Consider the following 18096-nt stretch of genomic DNA (forward strand, 5'->3'; position numbering starts at 1 on the left):
TGGAAATACAGTAACTGTCATATAGGTGTGTGGAAATACAGTAACTGTCATACAGGTGTGTGGAAATACAGTAACTGTCATACAGGTGTGTGGAAATACAGTAACTGTCATATAGGTGTGTGGAAATACAGTAACTGTCATACAGGTGTGTGGAAATACAGTAACTGTCATACAGGTGTGTGGAAATACAGTAACTGTCATATAGGTGTGTGGAAATACAGTAACTGTCATACAGGTGTGTGGAAATACAGTAACTGTCTTACAGGTGTGTGGAAATACAGTAACTGTCATACAGGTGTGTGGAAATACAGTAACTGTCATATAGGTGTGTGGAAATACAGTAACTGTCATATAGGTGTGTGGAAATACAGTAAGTGTCTTACAGGTGTTTGGCCTCCGGGGGGCAGACAGACATTGTGTAGAAAAGTCAACTCTTTGAAGAATGTGCTTCTCTAAGCATTCAATATGTAGAAACATTCCATTATAAAGTGTTTGATATTACAATCTAGCTAGGCATATATTATATATATAACACACAGTCATGTATTAACAGACTGGGGCGGCAGTGTAGCCTAGTGGTTAGAGCATTGGACTAGTAACCGAAAGGTTGCAAGTTCAAATCCCCGAGCTGACAAGGTACAAAATCTGTCGTTCTGCCCTTGAACAGGCAGTTAACCCACTGTTCCCAGGCCGTCATTGAAAATAAGAATTTGTTCTTAACTGACTTGCCTCGTTAAATAAAGGTACAAAAAAAAAAAGGAAAAAAGGTTGAATGGTATCAAAGCAACAAGTCAAGAAATATACTATTGATCAACATGATCATAAAATAAAAGCTGTAAAATATGAATGAATGCAGATGCCAGGTGTTGTTATTAGTTCATTATACCCTTATATTTGAGACGATGACAATCAGTGTTTCACAAGTAATGATCACAGCAATGAGAGGGAAAAGAATCATGATATCAATTCATACATTCTAATATGCGTTGCTTTATAGGGGTCGAATGCTAACTTCCTAACTTCCATTGAATTCAATTGAATTTCCACATCTCCCATTGACATCAATGCTAAACTCAACTTGAAGTGAGAGCGTTAGCATTAGCCCCCTATAGTGAATCCTGCAGTGGTTCCGGTCTCTATCCCTCAAAAGGGCCTCCAGTTCACTACAATACAATAGAACTACCTTAGAATCTCTCTCAACATCACCGCAGCTCCATTCCAACAGCAAACCATCCTTTTACACGAGAACTCAGTCAGACGGAGCCTAACTAGGCCCGATGTAACAAAAAAAGGAAGCCGAAAACTCAAGTGTTCATTATGTGGATGGGGGTTGGCGGGCGTCTCATCATCGGCGTGGAATGTTCTATGCCCGTTCTCAGGAATCAGAGTCGTAGTCGGCGCTAGGTATCATTCTGAACATTTGCAGATAGAAATAGATTGAATAGAGCCGACACACTTCCCTTATTCCATCTTGGTTGACAATCATATCTGTTCTATATGATACATTTCTATCTGAGTTGCAGTCTGTGCTGGGAAACGTTCTGAATGGATAGAAATAGATTGAATAGAGCCGACACGCTTCCCCTATTCTATCTGGCAGACAATTATATCTGTTCTACATGATACATTTCTATCTGAGCATTCTGTAACGTTACATCCTCCTGAACAGACTTGTCCAAGTTATCCCCTGGGGCATCATGGGAGAGATAATAGGAGAGAAAGAGCCAACCAATGAAAGCAGTCCAGAGAGCGGATCGACAAATCAGCATAGAGCAGTGCGGCAGGAACAGTGGGCGTCCTGTCCCAGTGCATTGTGGTCCGTCGGTCGGAGAGATAAGCAGGCATATCTGGTGTACAATCAGTTCAGTGCTGGATCAGGAGCAACAGTGCGGAGCCAATCAAACTAAAGTATGCAGCAGAGTGGGCGGGGCAGCAGAGTGGGCGGGGCATGTGACTAGGTAAGAAGCAGTTGGAAAAGCAGTTAACTAACCTGGTCTCAGATCTGTTTCTGCTGTATAGCCAATGACCCATTGGAGTTGGCAGGACAGCACAAACAGATCTGAGACCAGGTTAGTGCAGACACACTCACTCTGTAAAGTATTGCTAATTACTTTCAAATGGAAACATCTTCACCTACTGTGCTTTCTATAGCGGAGGATGAGCTTGGGCATCGGCGTGTATGTACAGTATCTGTCATGGCTTAGGATTAGGTTACTATAGACCTAAACACGTTCTGGGAATATTCTCTTTCTTTCTACCTCTCGTTCCTCCTCCATCACTCTCTTCAGCAGAGAGGAGTAACAGGACAGGTTGTGGTAGAGCAGAGGCCTCCATCACTCCCTTCAGCAGAGAGGAGTAACAGGACAGGTTGTGGTAGAGCAGAGGCCTCCATCACTCCCTTCAGCAGAGAGGAGTAACAGGACAGGTTGTGGTAGAGCAGATCGTAGCAGTAGCCTCCATCACTCCCTTCAGCAGAGAGGAGTAACAGGACAGGTTGTGGTAGAGCAGATCGTAGCAGAGGCCTCCATCACTCCCTTCAGCAGAGAGGAGTAACAGGACAGGTTGTGGTAGAGCAGATCGTAGCAGAGGCCTCCATCACTCCCTTCAGCAGAGAGGAGTAACAGGACAGGTTGTGGTAGAGCAGACCGTAGCAGAGGCACTATAAGCCCATAGAAAAACAACAGCAAAATAACAACTTAAGGGGATTATCAGTTCTGTCTGAATTCCAGTTGTTGAGTCTTGAGGTTAGATTGACAGAAAAGAACCTAATAAGAGTCCTTTCTATTTCCTCTGTTCCATCCACCAGAGTTAGAGGACAGACAGACCAACATGAATTGCCGGCCGTGCGACAGCTGGGTGGGCGTCCTGTCACATCTGACTACAAAACATCGACCGTCATTTTCTATAAATTTCTCGACGATTCGTAGACGCCCAGCAGGTCACCGCTCGTGGACGCCCAGCAGGTGTTCTACTGCGCATGGCAGAAGTTGGTGTTGGTCTATCTTCCATCTTAGCGGTTTCAGTTCAGCTGGACAGACATCACAGGAAGGGATTCTGACTGTGCTGCTCTCCCAGAGACGAGATGGAGGAAAGAGGTAACAGGGGCTGTGGCAGGCCAGGTATGTCCAGGGCTCCATGGGTGGGCTGGGTGAGGGAGGAGGGCAGGCTGGCCGGCTGGTGGCTGGCGGGCAGGGGCAGAGAAGCACTGTAGGGCAGGGAGGGAGGACCGGAGGGGGGGACGGGGGACGTGGAGCTGGGACGCATCTGATTCAGAGTGAGACGAGGCTGTTCACTCTGGAACGGGTTGAGGGGAGATGGAGTACTCAGACCTGGAGGGGGAAGGAGATAGGGGAGGAGAGAGAGCAGGGGGGGAAGGAGATAGGGGAGGAGAGAGAGCATGGGGGGAGGAGAGAGCAGGGGGGGAAGGAGATAGGGGAGGAGAGAGAGCAGGAGGGGAAGGAGATAGGGGAGGAGAGAGAGCAGGGGGGGAAGGAGATAGGGGAGGAGAGAGAGCAGAGGGGGAAGGAGATAGGGGAGGAGAGAGAGCAGAGGGGGAAGGAGATAGGGGAGGAGAGAGAGCAGGGGAGGAGGAGATAGGGGAGGAGAGAGAGCAGGGGGGGAGGAGATAGGGGAAGAGAGAGAGCAGGGGGGAAGGAGATAGGGGAGGAGAGAGAGCAGGGGGAGAAGGAGATAGGGGAGGAGAGAGAGCAGAGGGGGAAGGAGATAGGGGAGGAGAGAGAGCAGGGGGGAGGAGATAGGGAGGAGAGAGCAGGGGGGAAGGAGATAGGGAGGAGAGAGAGCAGGGGGGGAAGGAGATAGGGAGGAGAGAGAGCAGGGGGGGGAAGGAGATAGGGGAGGAGAGAGAGCAGGGGAGGAGAGAGGCAGGGGGGGAGAGAGAGCAGGGGGGGAGGAGAGAGCAGGGGGGATGAGAGAGAAGCAGGGGGGGAAGGAGAAGGGAGGAGAGAGAGGCAGGGTGGAGGAGATAGGGGAGGAGAGAGAGGCAGGGGGAAGGAGATAGGGAGGAGAAAGAGCAGGGGGGAAGGAGATAGGGGAGGAGAGAGAGCAGGGGGGGAAGAGATAGGGGAGGATGAGAGAGCAGGGGGGGAGGAGATAGGGGGGGGGAGATAGGGGGGAGGAGAGAGAGCAGGGGGGGAAGGAGAAGGGGAGGAGAGAGAGCAGGGTGGGAAGGAGGGAAGGAGAAGGGGAGGAGAAGAGCAGGGGGGAAGGAGAAGGGGAGGAGAGAGGCAGGGGGGGAAGGAGAAGGGGAGGAGAGAGAGCAGGGGGGAGGAGATAGGGGAGAGAGAGAGCAGGGGGGGAGGAGATAGGGGAGGAGAGAGAAGCAGGGGGGGGGGGGAGATAGGGGAGGAGAGAGAGCAGGGGGGGGGGAAGGAGATAGGGGGGAGGAGAGAGAGCAGGGGGGGACAGAGAGAGCAGGGGGAAGAAGAGAGAGGAAGAGGGGGAAGGAGAGAGAGAGGAAGAGGGGGGACAGAGAGAGAGAGGAAGAGGTGGGACAGAGAGAGAGAGGAAGAGGGGGGGACAGAGAGAGAGAGGAAGAGGGGGGGGACAGAGAGAGAGAGGAAGAGGGGGGACAGAGAGAGAGAGGAAGAGGGGGGACAGAGAGAGAGAGGAAGAGGGGGGGCAGAGAAGAAAGTCAGTAGAAGCACTTTTAACATTACACTTTAAATGATTAAATACTTAACCTGCACTTTAATCATTAAGTTTGTCCAGTAAGCTGCGAGGATCAATGGAATAGTCCCAAAAGTGTCAACTTCAACCTGCAATTGCCCCAGGTATGAGTAAGTGACTGAATAGCACTTTACTTGTAAATTGGATGGGGTACATGGTTTTTTGTAGAGCAGGGATATGATTGACTGTGTTCACCTGAGAGGAAGGGGTTCTTGGTCTGTAAATGAGTGACTGTTTCAGTGTTCACCTGAGAAAAACGGGTTCTTGGTCTGTGAGTGAGTGACTGTTTCAGTGTTCACCTGAGAGGAAGGGGTTCTTGGTCTGTGTGAGTGACTGTTTCAGTGTTCACCTGAGAGAAACGGGTTCTGGTTCTATGTGTGTAAGTGACTGTTTCAGTGTTCACCTGAGAGAAACGGGTTCTTGGTCTTGGCTGGGGGGTTGGCTGGTATCAGGCTGTCCAGATTGACCAGGGAGGCCCCTGTGGGCCCCAGGAAGGATTCAGGGGTCCGGCATGTCCGAGGGCTGGGGACCCCCAGACTGTCCCCTATACGAGACAGATCAAACAGCTCCGGGCTGCCCTCACCCTCACCACGACTGTTCAGGCTGAAATGACCTCCGTCCATCGCCTCGTCAAACAAGTCACCATCTAATGGGGTACATAAATATATGTCTAAATGTTCAAATACGTTTAGAAATATACAGAAAAGTGTTCAGACCCTTTGACCTTTTACACATTTTGCTCAATTACAGCCTTCATTTTTAGAAATTTAACAAAATGTGTAAAAATATATTTTGATATAAAAACAACTATACCTTATTTACATAAGTATTCAGACCCTTTGCTATGATACTTGAAATTGAGCTCCGGTGCATCCTGTTTCCATTGATCATCCTTGAGATGGTTCTATAATTTGATTGGAGTCCACCTGTGGTAAATTCAATTGATTGGACATGATTTGGAAAGGCACACACCTGTCTATATAAGGGCCCACAGTTGACAGTGCATGTCAGAGCAAGAACCAAGCCATGAGGTCACAAGAATTGTCCGTAGAGCTCAGAGACAGAAATGTGTGGAGCACAGATCTGGGGAAGAGAACCAAACTCTGCAGCATTGAAGGTCCGCAAGAAAACAGTGGCCTCCATTATTCTTAAATGGAAGAAGTTTGGAAGCACTAAGACTCTTCCTAGAGCTGGCCGCCCGGCCAAACTGAGCCACCAGGGGAGAAGGGCCTTGGTCAGGGAGGTGACCAAGAGCCTGATGGTCACTCCGACAGACCTCCAGAGTTCCTCTGTGGAGATGGGAGAACCTTCCAGAAGGACAACCATCTCTGCAGCACTCCAAAAATCAGGCCTTTATGTTCGAGTGGCCAGACGGAAGCCACTCCTCAGTGAAAGGCACATGACAACCCGCTTGGAGTTTCCCAAAAGCCACCTAAAGACTCTCAGACAATGAGAAATAAGATTATCTGGTCTGATGAAACTAAGATTAAATTCTTTGCCCTGAATGCCAAGCGTCACGAGGAAACCAGACACCATCTCTACGGTGAACCATGGTGTTGGCAGCATCAAGCAGTGGGGATGTTTTTCAGAGCCAGGGACTGGGAGACTTTTCAGCGTCGAGGCAAAGATGAACGGAGAAAAATACAGAGCACCTAGGACCTCAGACTGGGGCAACAGGACAATGAACCTAACCACACAGCCAAGACAACGCAGGAGTGGCTTTGGGACATGTCTCTGAATGTCCTTGAGTGGCCCAGCCAGAACTCAATCGAACATCTCTGGAGAGACCTGAAAATAGCTGTGCTGCAATGCTCCCCAAATACAGGTGTGCTAAGCTTGTAGTATCATACCTAAGAAGAATCAAGGCTTTAATCCCTGCCAAAGGAGCTTCAACAAAGTACTGAGTGAAGGATCTGAATACTTTTATTTATTTATTTATTTTTATTTCACCTTTATTTAACCTGGTAGGCTAGTTGAGAACACCTTTATTTAACCAGGTAGGCTAGTTGAGAACACCTTTATTTAACCAGGTGGGCTAGTTGAGAACACCTTTATTTAACCAGGTAGGCTAGTTGAGAACACCTTTATTTAACCAGGTAGGCTAGTTGAGAACACCTTTATTTAACCAGGTAGGCTAGTTGAGAACACCTTTATTTAACCAGGTAGGCTAGTTGAGAACACCTTTATTTAACCAGGTAGGCTAGTTGAGAACACCTTTATTTAACCAGGTAGGCTAGTTGAGAACACCTTTATTTAACCAGGTAGGCTAGTTGAGAACACCTTTATTTAACCAGGTAGGCTAGTTGAGAACACCTTTATTTAACCAGGTAGGCTAGTTGAGAACACCTTTATTTAACCAGGTAGGCTAGTTGAGAACACCTTTATTTAACCAGGTAGGCTAGTTGAGAACACCTTTATTTAACCAGGTAGGCTAGTTGAGAACACCTTTATTTAACCAGGTAGGCTAGTTGAGAACACCTTTATTTAACCAGGTAGGCTAGTTGAGAACACCTTTATTTAACCAGGTAGGCTAGTTGAGAACACCTTTATTTAACCAGGTAGGCTAGTTGAGAACACCTTTATTTAACCAGGTAGGCTAGTTGAGAACACCTTTATTTAACCAGGTAGGCTAGTTGAGAACACCTTTATTTAACCAGGTAGGCTAGTTGAGAACACCTTTATTTAACCAGGTAGGCTAGTTGAGAACACCTTTATTTAACCAGGTAGGCTAGTTGAGAACACCTTTATTTAACCAGGTAGGCTAGTTGAGAACACCTTTATTAACCAGGTAGGCTAGTTGAGAACACCTTTATTTAACCAGGTAGGCTAGTTGAGAACACCTTTATTTAACCAGGTAGGCTAGTTGAGAACACCTTTATTTAACCAGGTAGGCTAGTTGAGAACACCTTTATTTAACCAGGTAGGCTAGTTGAGAACACCTTTATTTAACCAGGTAGGCTAGTTGAGAACACCTTTATTTAACCAGGTAGGCTAGTTGAGAACACCTTTATTTAACCAGGTAGGCTAGTTGAGAACACCTTTATTTAACCAGGTAGGCTAGTTGAGAACGCCTTTATTTAACCAGGTAGGCAAGTTGAGAACACCTTTATTTAACCAGGTAGGCTAGTTGAGAACACCTTTATTTAACCAGGTAGGCAAGTTGAGAACACCTTTATTTAACCAGGTAGGCTAGTTGAGAACACCTTTATTTAACCAGGTAGGCAAGTTGAGAACACCTTTATTTAACCAGGTAGGCTAGTTGAGAACACCTTTATTTAACCAGGTAGGCTAGTTGAGAACACCTTTATTTAACCAGGTAGGCTAGTTGAGAACACCTTTATTTAACCAGGTAGGCTAGTTGAGAACACCTTTATTTAACCAGGTAGGCTAGTTGAGAACACCTTTATTTAACCAGGTAGGCTAGTTGAGAACACCTTTATTTAACCTGGTAGGCTAGTTGAGAACACCTTTATTTAACCTGGTAGGCTAGTTGAGAACACCTTATTAACCAGTATGAGAACACCTTATTTAACCAGGTAGGCTAGTTGAGAACACCTTTATTTAACCAGGTAGGCTAGTTGAGAACACCTTTATTTAACCAGGTAGGCTAGTTGAGAACACCTTTATTTAACCAGGTAGGCTAGTTGAGAACACCTTTATTTAACCAGGTAGGCTAGTTGAGAACACCTTTATTTAACCTGGTAGGCTAGTTGAGAACACCTTTATTTAACCAGGTAGGCTAGTTGAGAACACCTTTATTTAACCAGGTAGGCTAGTTGAGAACACCTTTATTTAACCAGGTAGGCCAGTTGAGAACACCTTTATTTAACCAGGTAGGCTAGTTGAGAACACCTTTATTTAACCAGGTAGGCTAGTTGAGAACACCTTTATTTAACCAGGTAGGCTAGTTGAGAACACCTTTATTTAACCAGGTAGGCTAGTTGAGAACACCTTTATTTAACCAGGTAGGCTAGTTGAGAACACCTTTATTTAACCAGGTAGGCTAGTTGAGAACACCTTTATTTAACCAGGTAGGCTAGTTGAGAACACCTTTATTTAACCAGGTAGGCTAGTTGAGAACACCTTTATTTAACCAGGTAGGCTAGTTGAGAACAAGTTCTCATTTGCAACTGCGACCTGGCCAAGATAAAGCATAGCAGTGTGAGCATACAACAAAGAGTTACACATGGAGTAAACAATTAACAAGTCAATAACACAGTAGAAAACGAAGGGGGGGTCTATATACAATGTGTGCAAAAGGCATGAGGAGGTAGGCAAATAATTACAATTTTGCAGATTAACACTGGAGTGATAAAAGATCAGATGGTCATGTACAGGTAGAGATATTGGTGTGCAGAAGAGCAGAAAAGTAAATAAATAGAAACAGTACGGGGATGAGGTAGGTGAAAAGGGTGGGCTATTTACCAATAGACTATGTACAGCTGCAGCGATCGGTTAGCTGCTCAGATAGCTGATGTTTGAAGTTGGTGAGGGAGATAAAAGTCTCCAACTTCAGCGATTTTTGCAATTCGTTCCAGTCACAGGCAGCAGAGTACTGGAACGAAAGGCGGCCAAATGAGGTGTTGGCTTTAGGGATGATCAGTGAGATACACCTGCTGGAGCGCGTGCTACGGATGGGTGTTGCCATCGTGACCAGTGAGCTGAGATAAGGCGGAGCTTTACCTAGCATAGACTTGTAGATGACCTGGAGCCAGTGGGTCTGGCGACGAATATGTAGCGAGGGCCAGCCGACTAGAGCATACAAGTCGCAGTGGTGGGTAGTATAAGGTGCTTTAGTGACAAAACGGATGGCACTGTGATAGACTGCATCCAGTTTGCTGAGTAGAGTGTTGGAAGCCATTTTGTAGATGACATCGCCGAAGTCGAGGATCGGTAGGATAGTCAGTTTTACTAGGGTAAGCTTGGCGGCTTGAGTGAAGGAGGCTTTGTTGCGGAATAGAAAGCCGACTCTTGATTTGATTTTCGATTGGAGATGTTTGATATGAGTCTGGAAGGAGAGTTTGCAGTACCAGTCAAAAGTTTGGACACACCTACTCATTCAAGGGTTTTTCTTTATTTTTACTATTTTCTGTGAAGCATGGAGGAGGAGGTGTGATGGTGTGGGGTGCTTGCTGGTGACACTGTCTGTTATTTATTTAGAATTCAAGGCACACTTAACCAGCATGGCAGCGATACCACAGCATTGTGCAGCGAAACACCATCCCATCGGGTTTGCGCTTAGTAGGACTATCGTTTGTTTTTCAACAGGACAATGACGCAATACACACCTCCAGGCTGTGTAAGGGCTATTTGACCAATAAGGAGAGTGATGGAGGGCTGCATCAGATGACCTGGCCTCCACAATCCTCCAAATGGTTTGGGATGAGTTGGACCACAGAGTGAAGGAAAAGCAGCATATGTGTTCAGCATATGTGGGAACTCCTTCAAGACTGTTGGAAAAGCATTCCTTGTGAAGCTGGTTGAGAGAATGCCAAGAGTGTGCAAAGCTGTCATCAAGGCAAATGGTGCCTACTTTGATTTCTTTAACACTTTTTTTGGTTACTACACTGACATTTTCAACCTGTCCCTGACTAAGTCTGTAATACCAACATGTTTCAAGCAGACCACCATTGTCCCTGTGCCCAAGAACACAAAGGTAACCTGCCTAAATTAATACCGACCCTTAGCACTCACGTCTGTAGCCAAGAAGTGCTTTGAAAGGCTGGTCATGACTCACAACACCATTATCCCAGAAACCCTAGATCCACTCCAATTTGCATACCACACCAACAGATCCACAGATGATGAAATCTCTACTGCACTCCACACTGCCCTTTCCCACCTGGACAAAAGGAACACCTATGTGAGAATGCTATTCATTGACTACAGCTCAGCATTCAACACCATAGTGCCCTCAAAGCTCATCACTAAGCTAAGGACCCTGGGACTAAACACCTCCCTCTGCAACTAGATCCTGGACTTCCTGATGGGCCGACCCCAGGTGGTAAGGGTAGGTAACATCTGCCACGCTGATCCTCAACACAGGGGCCCATCAGTGGCTCACTCCAACACCATCATTAAGTTTGCCGACAACACAACAGTGGTAGGCCTGATCACCGACAATGACGAGACAGCCAATAGGGAGGAGGTCAGAGACCTGGCGGTGTGGTGCCAGGATAACAACCTTTCCCTTAATGTGATAAAGACAAAGGAGATGATTGTGGACTACAGGGAAAGGAGGACGAAGCACGCCCACATTCTCATCGTTGGAGCAGGCTGAGAGCTTCAAGTTCCTTTGAGTCCACATCACCAACAAACTTTCATGGTCCAAACACACCAAGAAAAGTTGTGAAGAAGAAAAGTTGTGAAGAAGAAAAGTTGTGAAGAAGACATGACAAAGTGTATTCCCCCTCAGGAGACTGAAAAGATTTGGCGTGGCTCCTCAGAGCCTCAAAACGTTTGACAGCTGCACCATCGAGAGCATCCTGACTGGTTGCATCACTGCCTGGTATGGCAACTGCTCAGCCTCCAACCTCAAGGCACCCAGAGGGTAGTGTGAATGGACCAGTACATCACTGGGGCCAAGCTTCCTGCCATCCAGGACCTCTATACCAGGCGGTGTCAGAGGAAGGCCCTGAAAATGGTCAAAGACTCCAGCCACCCTAGTCATAGACTGTTCTCTCTGCTACCGCACAGCAAGTGGTACCGGAGCGCCAAGTCTGGGTCCAAAAGGCTCCTGAACAGCTTCTACCCCCAAGCCATAAGACTACTGAACAGCTTCTACCCCCAAGCCATAAGACTACTGAACAGCTTCTACCCCCAAGCCATAAGACTACTGAACAGCTTCTACCCCCAAGCCATAAGACTACTGAACAGCTTCTACCCCCCAAGCCATAAGACTACTGAACAGCTTCTACCCCCAAGCCATAAGAATACTGAACAGCTTCTACCCCCAAGCCATTAGACTACTGAACAGCTTCTACCCCCAAGCCATAAGACTACTGAACAGCTTCTACCCCCAAGCCATAAGACTACTGAACAGCTTCTACCCCCAAGCCATAAGACTACTGAACAGCTTCTACCCCCAAGCCATAAGACTACTGAACAGCTTCTACCCCCAAGCCATTAGACTACTGAACAGCTTCTACCCCCAAGCCATAAGACTACTGAACAGCTTCTACCCCCAAGCCATAAGACTACTGAACAGCTACTACCCCCAAGCCATTAGACTACTGAACAGCTTCTACCCCCAAGCCATTAGACTACTGAACAGCTTCTACCCCCAAGCCATTAGACTACTGAACAGCTTCTACCCCCAAGCCATAAGACTACTGAACAGCTTCTACCCCCAAGCCATAAGAATACTGAACAGCTTCTACCCCCAAGCCATCAGACTACTGAACAGCTTCTACCCCCAAGCCATAAGACTACTGAACAGCTTCTACCCCCAAGCCATAAGACTACTGAACAGCTTCTACCCCCAAGCCATAAGACTACTGAACAGCTTCTACCCCCAAGCCATAAGACTACTGAACAGCTTCTACCCCAAGCCATTAGACTATGAACAGCTTCTACCCCCAAGCCATAAGACTACTGAACAGCTTCTACCCCCAAGCCATAAGACTACTGAACAGCTTCTACCCCCAAGCCATTAGACTACTGAACAGCTTCTACCCCCAAGCCATTAGACTACTGAACAGCTTCTACCCCAAGCCATTAGACTACTGAACAGCTTCTACCCCCAAGCCATTAGACTACTGAACAGCTTCTACCCCCAAGCCATCAGACTACTGAACAGCTTCTACCCCCAAGCCATAAGACTACTGAACAGCTTCTACCCCCAAGCCATCAGACTACTGAACAATTAATCAAATGGCTACCTGGACTATTTGCAAACTTTTGACTTGTACTGTATGTAAATGTGATATTTCAAAATACGTTTTTTTTTGTTTTGTCTTTATGGGGTATTGTGTGTACATTGATGAGATGTTATTTAATCCATTTTAGAATAAGGCTGTAACCTAATGAAATGTGGAAAAAGTCATGGGGTCTGAATACTTTCCAAATGTACTGTATGTTCTGCCTGTACATACATATGTTACTGTCTGTCTGTCTGTCTGTCTGTCTGTCTGTCTGTCTGTCTGTCTGCCTGTCTGTCTGTCTGTCTGTCTGTCTGTCTGTCTGTCTGTCTGTCTGTCTGTCTGTCTGTCTGTCTGTCTGTCTGTCTGTCTGCCTGCCTGTCTGTCTGAGTAGCCATAGGGAGCCAGAGATAACCAGTCACCTGTAGGGCTGCCAGTTCGAAGAGAATCTGGGATAGAGAATGGGTCTACTACCCCCGGGGTCTCCCAGGGGTCCGGAGGGGACCGGCTACGCTGCCAAGAAGGGGCGGGGCTACCGGAGGTGGGAGGAACCATCCAGGGAGACTCTATCCCAGCGGGGGTGGAGCGAGCCTCTACTGCAGTAACAGGACAGGATAAGGATTTACATTATTACGCGTCTATGACAGATCATAAACATGACATCATAGCTACATAGAGCTTTATTAACGTTATTATTTACTAACTGTATCACACTTTTCTTTAATATGAGGGTGTCTATTGGTAAGAGGATAACTACCAGAGCCTGCAATACATTGTGTAATCAATTGATTATTGGCCTACAGTAGAGTATGAGTGGTGAGCAGAGAGAGATAAGGCTGGAGGGCAGACAGTACAGTAAGAGTGGTGAGCAGAGAGAGATAATGCTGGAGGGAAGACTGTATGGGTGGTGAGCAGAGAGAGATAATGCTGGAGGGAAGACAGTACAGTATGAGGGGAGAGCAGAGAGAGAGATAATGCTGGAGGGAAGACAGTACAGTATGAGTGGTGAGCAGAGAGAGATAAGGCTGGAGGGCAGACAGTACAGTAAGAGTGGTGAGCAGAGAGAGATAATGCTGGAGGGAAGACTGTATGGGTGGTGAGCAGAGAGAGATAATGCTGGAGGGAAGACTGTATGGGTGGTGAGCAGAGAGAGATAATGCTGGAGGGAAGACTGTATGAGTGGTGAGCAGAGAGGAATAATGCTGGAGGGAAGACAGTATGAGTGGTGAGCAGAGAGAAATAATGCTGGAGGGAAGACAGTATGAGTGGTGAGCAGAGAGAGATAATGCTGGAGGGAAGATAGTATGAGTGGTGAGCACAGAGAGATAATGCTGAAGGGAAGACAGTATGAGTGGTGAGCACAGAGAGAGTGATAATGCTGGATGGTAGAGAGTACAGTATGAGTGGTGAGCAGCGAGAGAGTGATAATGCTGGAGGGCAGACAGTACGGTATGAGTGGTGAGCAGAGAGAGACAATGCTGGAGGGAAGACAGTACAGTATGAGGGGAGAGCAGAGAGAGAGATAATGCTGGAGGGAAGACAGTACAGTATGAGTGGTGAGCAGAGAGAGATAATGCTGGCGGGAGGACTGTATGAGTGGTGAGCAGAGAGGAATAATACTGGAGGGAAGACAGTATGAGTGGTGAGCAGAGAGAGATAATGCTGGAGGGAAGACAGTATGAGTGGTGAGCAGAGAGAGATCATGCTGGAGGGAAGACAGTATGAGTGGTGAGCAGAGAGAGATAATGCTGGAGGGAAGACAGTATGAGTGGTGAGCAGAGAGAGATAATGCTGGAGGGAAGACTGTATGGGTGATGAGCAGAGAGAAATAATGCTGGAGGGAAGACAGTATGAGTGGTGAGCAGAGAGAGACAATGCTGGAGGGAAGACTGTATGAGTGGTGAGCAGAGAGAGATAATGATGGAGGGAAGACTGTATGGGTGGTGAGCAGAGAGATAATGCTGGAGGGAGGACTGTACAGTATGAGTGGTGAGCAGAGAGAGATAATGCTTGAGGGAGGACTGTATGAGTGGTGAGCAGAGGGGAATAATGCTGGAGGGAAGACAGTATGAGTGGTGAGCAGAGAGAGATAATGCTGGAGGGAAGACAGTATGAGTGGTGAGCAGAGAGAGATAATGCTGGAGGGAAGACAGTATGAGTGATGAGCAGAGAGAAATAATGCTGGAGGGAAGACAGTATGACTGGTGAGCAGAGAGAGATAATGCTGGAGGGAAGATAGTATGAGTGGTGAGCACAGAGAGATAATGCTGAAGGGAAGACAGTATGAGTGGTGAGCACAGAGAGAGTGATAATGCTGGATGGTAGAGAGTACAGTATGAGTGGTGAGCAGCGAGAGAGTGATAATGCTGGAGGGCAGACAGTACGGTATGAGTGGTGAGCAGAGAGAGACAATGCTGGAGGGAAGACAGTACAGTATGAGGGGAGAGCAGAGAGAGAGATAATGCTAGAGGGAAGACAGTACAGTATGAGTGGTGAGCAGAGAGATAATGCTGAGGGCAGACAGTAGAGTATGAGTGGTGAGCAGAGAGAGACAATGCTGGAGGGCAGACAGTAGAGTATGAGTGGTGAGCAGAGAGATAATGCTGGAGGGCAGACAGTAGAGTATGAGTGGTGAGCAGAGAGAGAAATAATGCAGGAGGGCTGTAGGGCAGTTATAGGGCCAAGAGGAAGGGGTAGGGCCAAGAGGAAGGGGTAGGGCCAAGGGGAAGGGGTAGGGCCAAGAGGAAGGGGTAGGGCCAAGAGGAAGGGGTAGGGCCAAGGGGAAGGGGTAGGGCCAAGGGGAAGGGTTTGGGAGTGAATTGGGACCGGCTGTTGAGTTCTTTAGAGGCATGGAGCAGCTCTTACCCAGTGAGTCCCAGGGGTCGGAGGCTGCCCCAGCAGCAGCCTGGGCCTGGGGGAGGGGGTGGTGGAGAGGGGTGCGGACGTTCCCCCCTGGCAGACTCCAGGAGTTGGCACTAGCAGTAGGAGGCACCTCAGACGGCACAGCAAACACCTCCACCAGATCCATCATGGCCGACTGTCCACAGAGAAACAACAAGTAGGTTCTAATCATTAACTTCACTAGTGTCCCACCTCGTCAACAGCCAGTGAAACTGCAGGGCGCCAAATTCAAAACAACAGAAACCCCATAATTAAAATTCCTGAAACATACAAGTATTTTACACTATTTTAAAGATACACTTGTTGTAAATCCAGCCACAGTGTCCGATTTCAAAAAGGCTTTACGACGAAAGCACACCAAACGATTATGTTAGGTCAGAGCCAAGTCACAGAAAAACACAGCCATCGATAGGCAATAACTTGAAAAACTACAAACCTCAGATTTCCCACTTCCTGGTTGGATTTTTTTCTCAGGTTTTTGCCTGCCATATGAGTTCTGTTATACTCACAGACATCAGTCAAACAGCTTTAGAAACGTCATACAGAGGAGTGTGTTGACTGTTCTGGTTACTGTCTATATGGAGAGGACTATAGTGTTGACTGTTCTGGTTACTGTCTATATGGAGAGGACTATAGTGTTGACTGTTCTGGTTACTGTCTATATGGAGAGGACTATAGTGTTGACTGTTCTCCCTTGGGGAATTCAGACCAGGTTGTGCCTCACGCTCCCTTGGGGAACTCAGACCACGCTGTCCCCCACGCTCCCTTGGGGAACTCAGACCACGCTGTCCCCCACACTCCCTTAGGGAACTCAGACCACCCTGTCCTCCACACTCCCTTGAGGAACTCAGACCACTCTGTCCCCCACGCTCCCTTGGGGAACTCAGACCACGCTGTCCCCCACGCTCCCTTGGGGAACTCAGACCAGGCTGTCCCCCACACTCCCCTGGGGAACTCAGACCATGTGATCCTATACCTCATCCCCCCCCCATACAGACAGAATCTAAAGACCACCAAGCCTGTCAAACATACGGTGTGGAAATGGACTGGCAAGGCCATTAGGGAGTTAAAGGAGTGGCAAGGCCATTAGGGAGTTAAAGGAGTGGCAAGGCCATTAGGGAGTTAAAGGAGTGGCAAGGCCATTAGGGAGTTAAAGGAGTGGCAAGGCCATTAGGGATTTAAAGGAGTGGCAAGGCCATTAGGGAGTTAAAGGAGTGGCAAGGCCATTAGGGAGTTAAAGGAGTGGCAAGGCCATTAGGGAGTTAAAGGAGTGGCAAGGCCATTGGGGAGTTAAAGGAGTGGCAAGACACCAGGGATTGGAACACACTGAAGGACAACAAGGCCAACATACACGACTACACAGACAGGGTCACAACCTACATCAGTGGATGTGAGGAGAACTGCATACCATCAAATACTTTTCTATCACACAGCAACAACAAGCCATTGTTCACTGGTGAGCTTAGGGCTCGTCACAGTGCCAACGAGGAAGCCCACAGGCTCTCCGCTCTGCCAAAGACGACACAGGAGCAAGACCAGTGTCCTCTATGGAGAGGCCAAGATAAAGCTACAGTCAGGAATGAAGTCAGCCAGACAGCAACAGTTCTCCAGCAACAACAACTCATCTGTAAACTAAACCAGTTCTACTCCAGATTTGACTCACAAAAGCCCCTCACTGCAGAATAAACTAAACCAGTTCTACTCCAGATTTGACTCACAAAGGCCCCTCAATCACCAGGACAATAACCGTCCTTACCACTTCCCCCTCTCACCCATCTACCCCACCCCTCCCTCTCCAGGTTCCTTTCTCATTTACCCTTCTGCCATCCCAGGAACTTCTCACCCCCCCCCCATCCTTCCCCCAGCCTGTCCCAGTCTGCCCCCCCACTCCTTCTCCCAGCCTGTCCCAGTCTGCCCCCCCCCTCCTTCTCCCAGTCTGCCCCCCCCTCCTTCTCCCAGCCTGTCCCAGTCTGCCCTCCCCCCCTCCTTCTCCCAGCCTGTCCCAGTCTGCCCTCACCTCCCCCCCTCCTTCTCCCAGCCTGTCCCAGTCTGCCCTCACCCCTCCCCCTCCTTCCCCCAGCCTGTCCCAGTCTGCCCCCCCCCCCTCCCCTCTCCCCTCCCCCCACCCCTGGTCACCACGGAGCAGGAGGTCAACAGACTCTTTAGGAAACAGATCAGCAGGAAGGCTGCCGGCCGGACAAGGTCTCTCCAGCCACACTCAAGCACTGGGCTGACCAGCTCTCCCCTGTTTTCACTGACTAATTCAACTACCAAATCACCTACAGAGCTAACAGGTACTGTCCCATCTCTAACCCATCACCTCGACCCACTACAGTCCACCTACAGAGCTAACAGGTACTGTCCCATCTCTAACCCATCACCTCGACCCACTACAGTCCACCTACAGAGCTAACAGGTACTGTCCCATCTCTAACCCATCACCTCGACCCACTACAGTCCACCTACAGAGCTAACAGGTACTGTCCCATCTCTAACCCATCACCTCGACCCACTACAGTCCACCTACAGAGCTAACAGGTACTGTCCCATCTCTAACCCATCACCTCGACCCACTACAGTCCACCTACAGAGCTAACAGGTACTGTCCCATCTCTAACCCATCACCTCGACCCACTACAGTCCACCTACA

At 48.2% G+C, this 18096-nt stretch overlaps 1 protein-coding gene across 2 annotated transcripts in view; it reads right to left on the bottom strand.

Moving 5' to 3' along the window:
• Positions 1–859: 859 nt before the first annotated feature.
• Positions 860–18096, bottom strand: part of LOC109876693 (epsin-3-like) — a 57706-nt gene continuing 40469 nt past the window's right edge. For both annotated transcript variants that reach the window (XM_031813716.1, XM_031813715.1), the window contains 4 exons: positions 15411–15582; positions 12968–13141; positions 5090–5332; positions 860–3329 (listed from right to left, as the gene is read on the bottom strand). In XM_031813716.1, the coding sequence (XP_031669576.1) occupies positions 3040–3329; positions 5090–5332; positions 12968–13141; positions 15411–15582 (879 nt within the window). In that variant the 3' untranslated portion in view covers positions 860–3039. The remainder of the gene's footprint in view (positions 3330–5089; positions 5333–12967; positions 13142–15410; positions 15583–18096) is intronic.

Source organism: Oncorhynchus kisutch, unplaced genomic scaffold (genome assembly GCF_002021735.2).
Source record: "Oncorhynchus kisutch isolate 150728-3 unplaced genomic scaffold, Okis_V2 Okis06b-Okis10b_hom, whole genome shotgun sequence".
Classification (NCBI taxonomy): domain Eukaryota; kingdom Metazoa; phylum Chordata; class Actinopteri; order Salmoniformes; family Salmonidae; genus Oncorhynchus; species Oncorhynchus kisutch.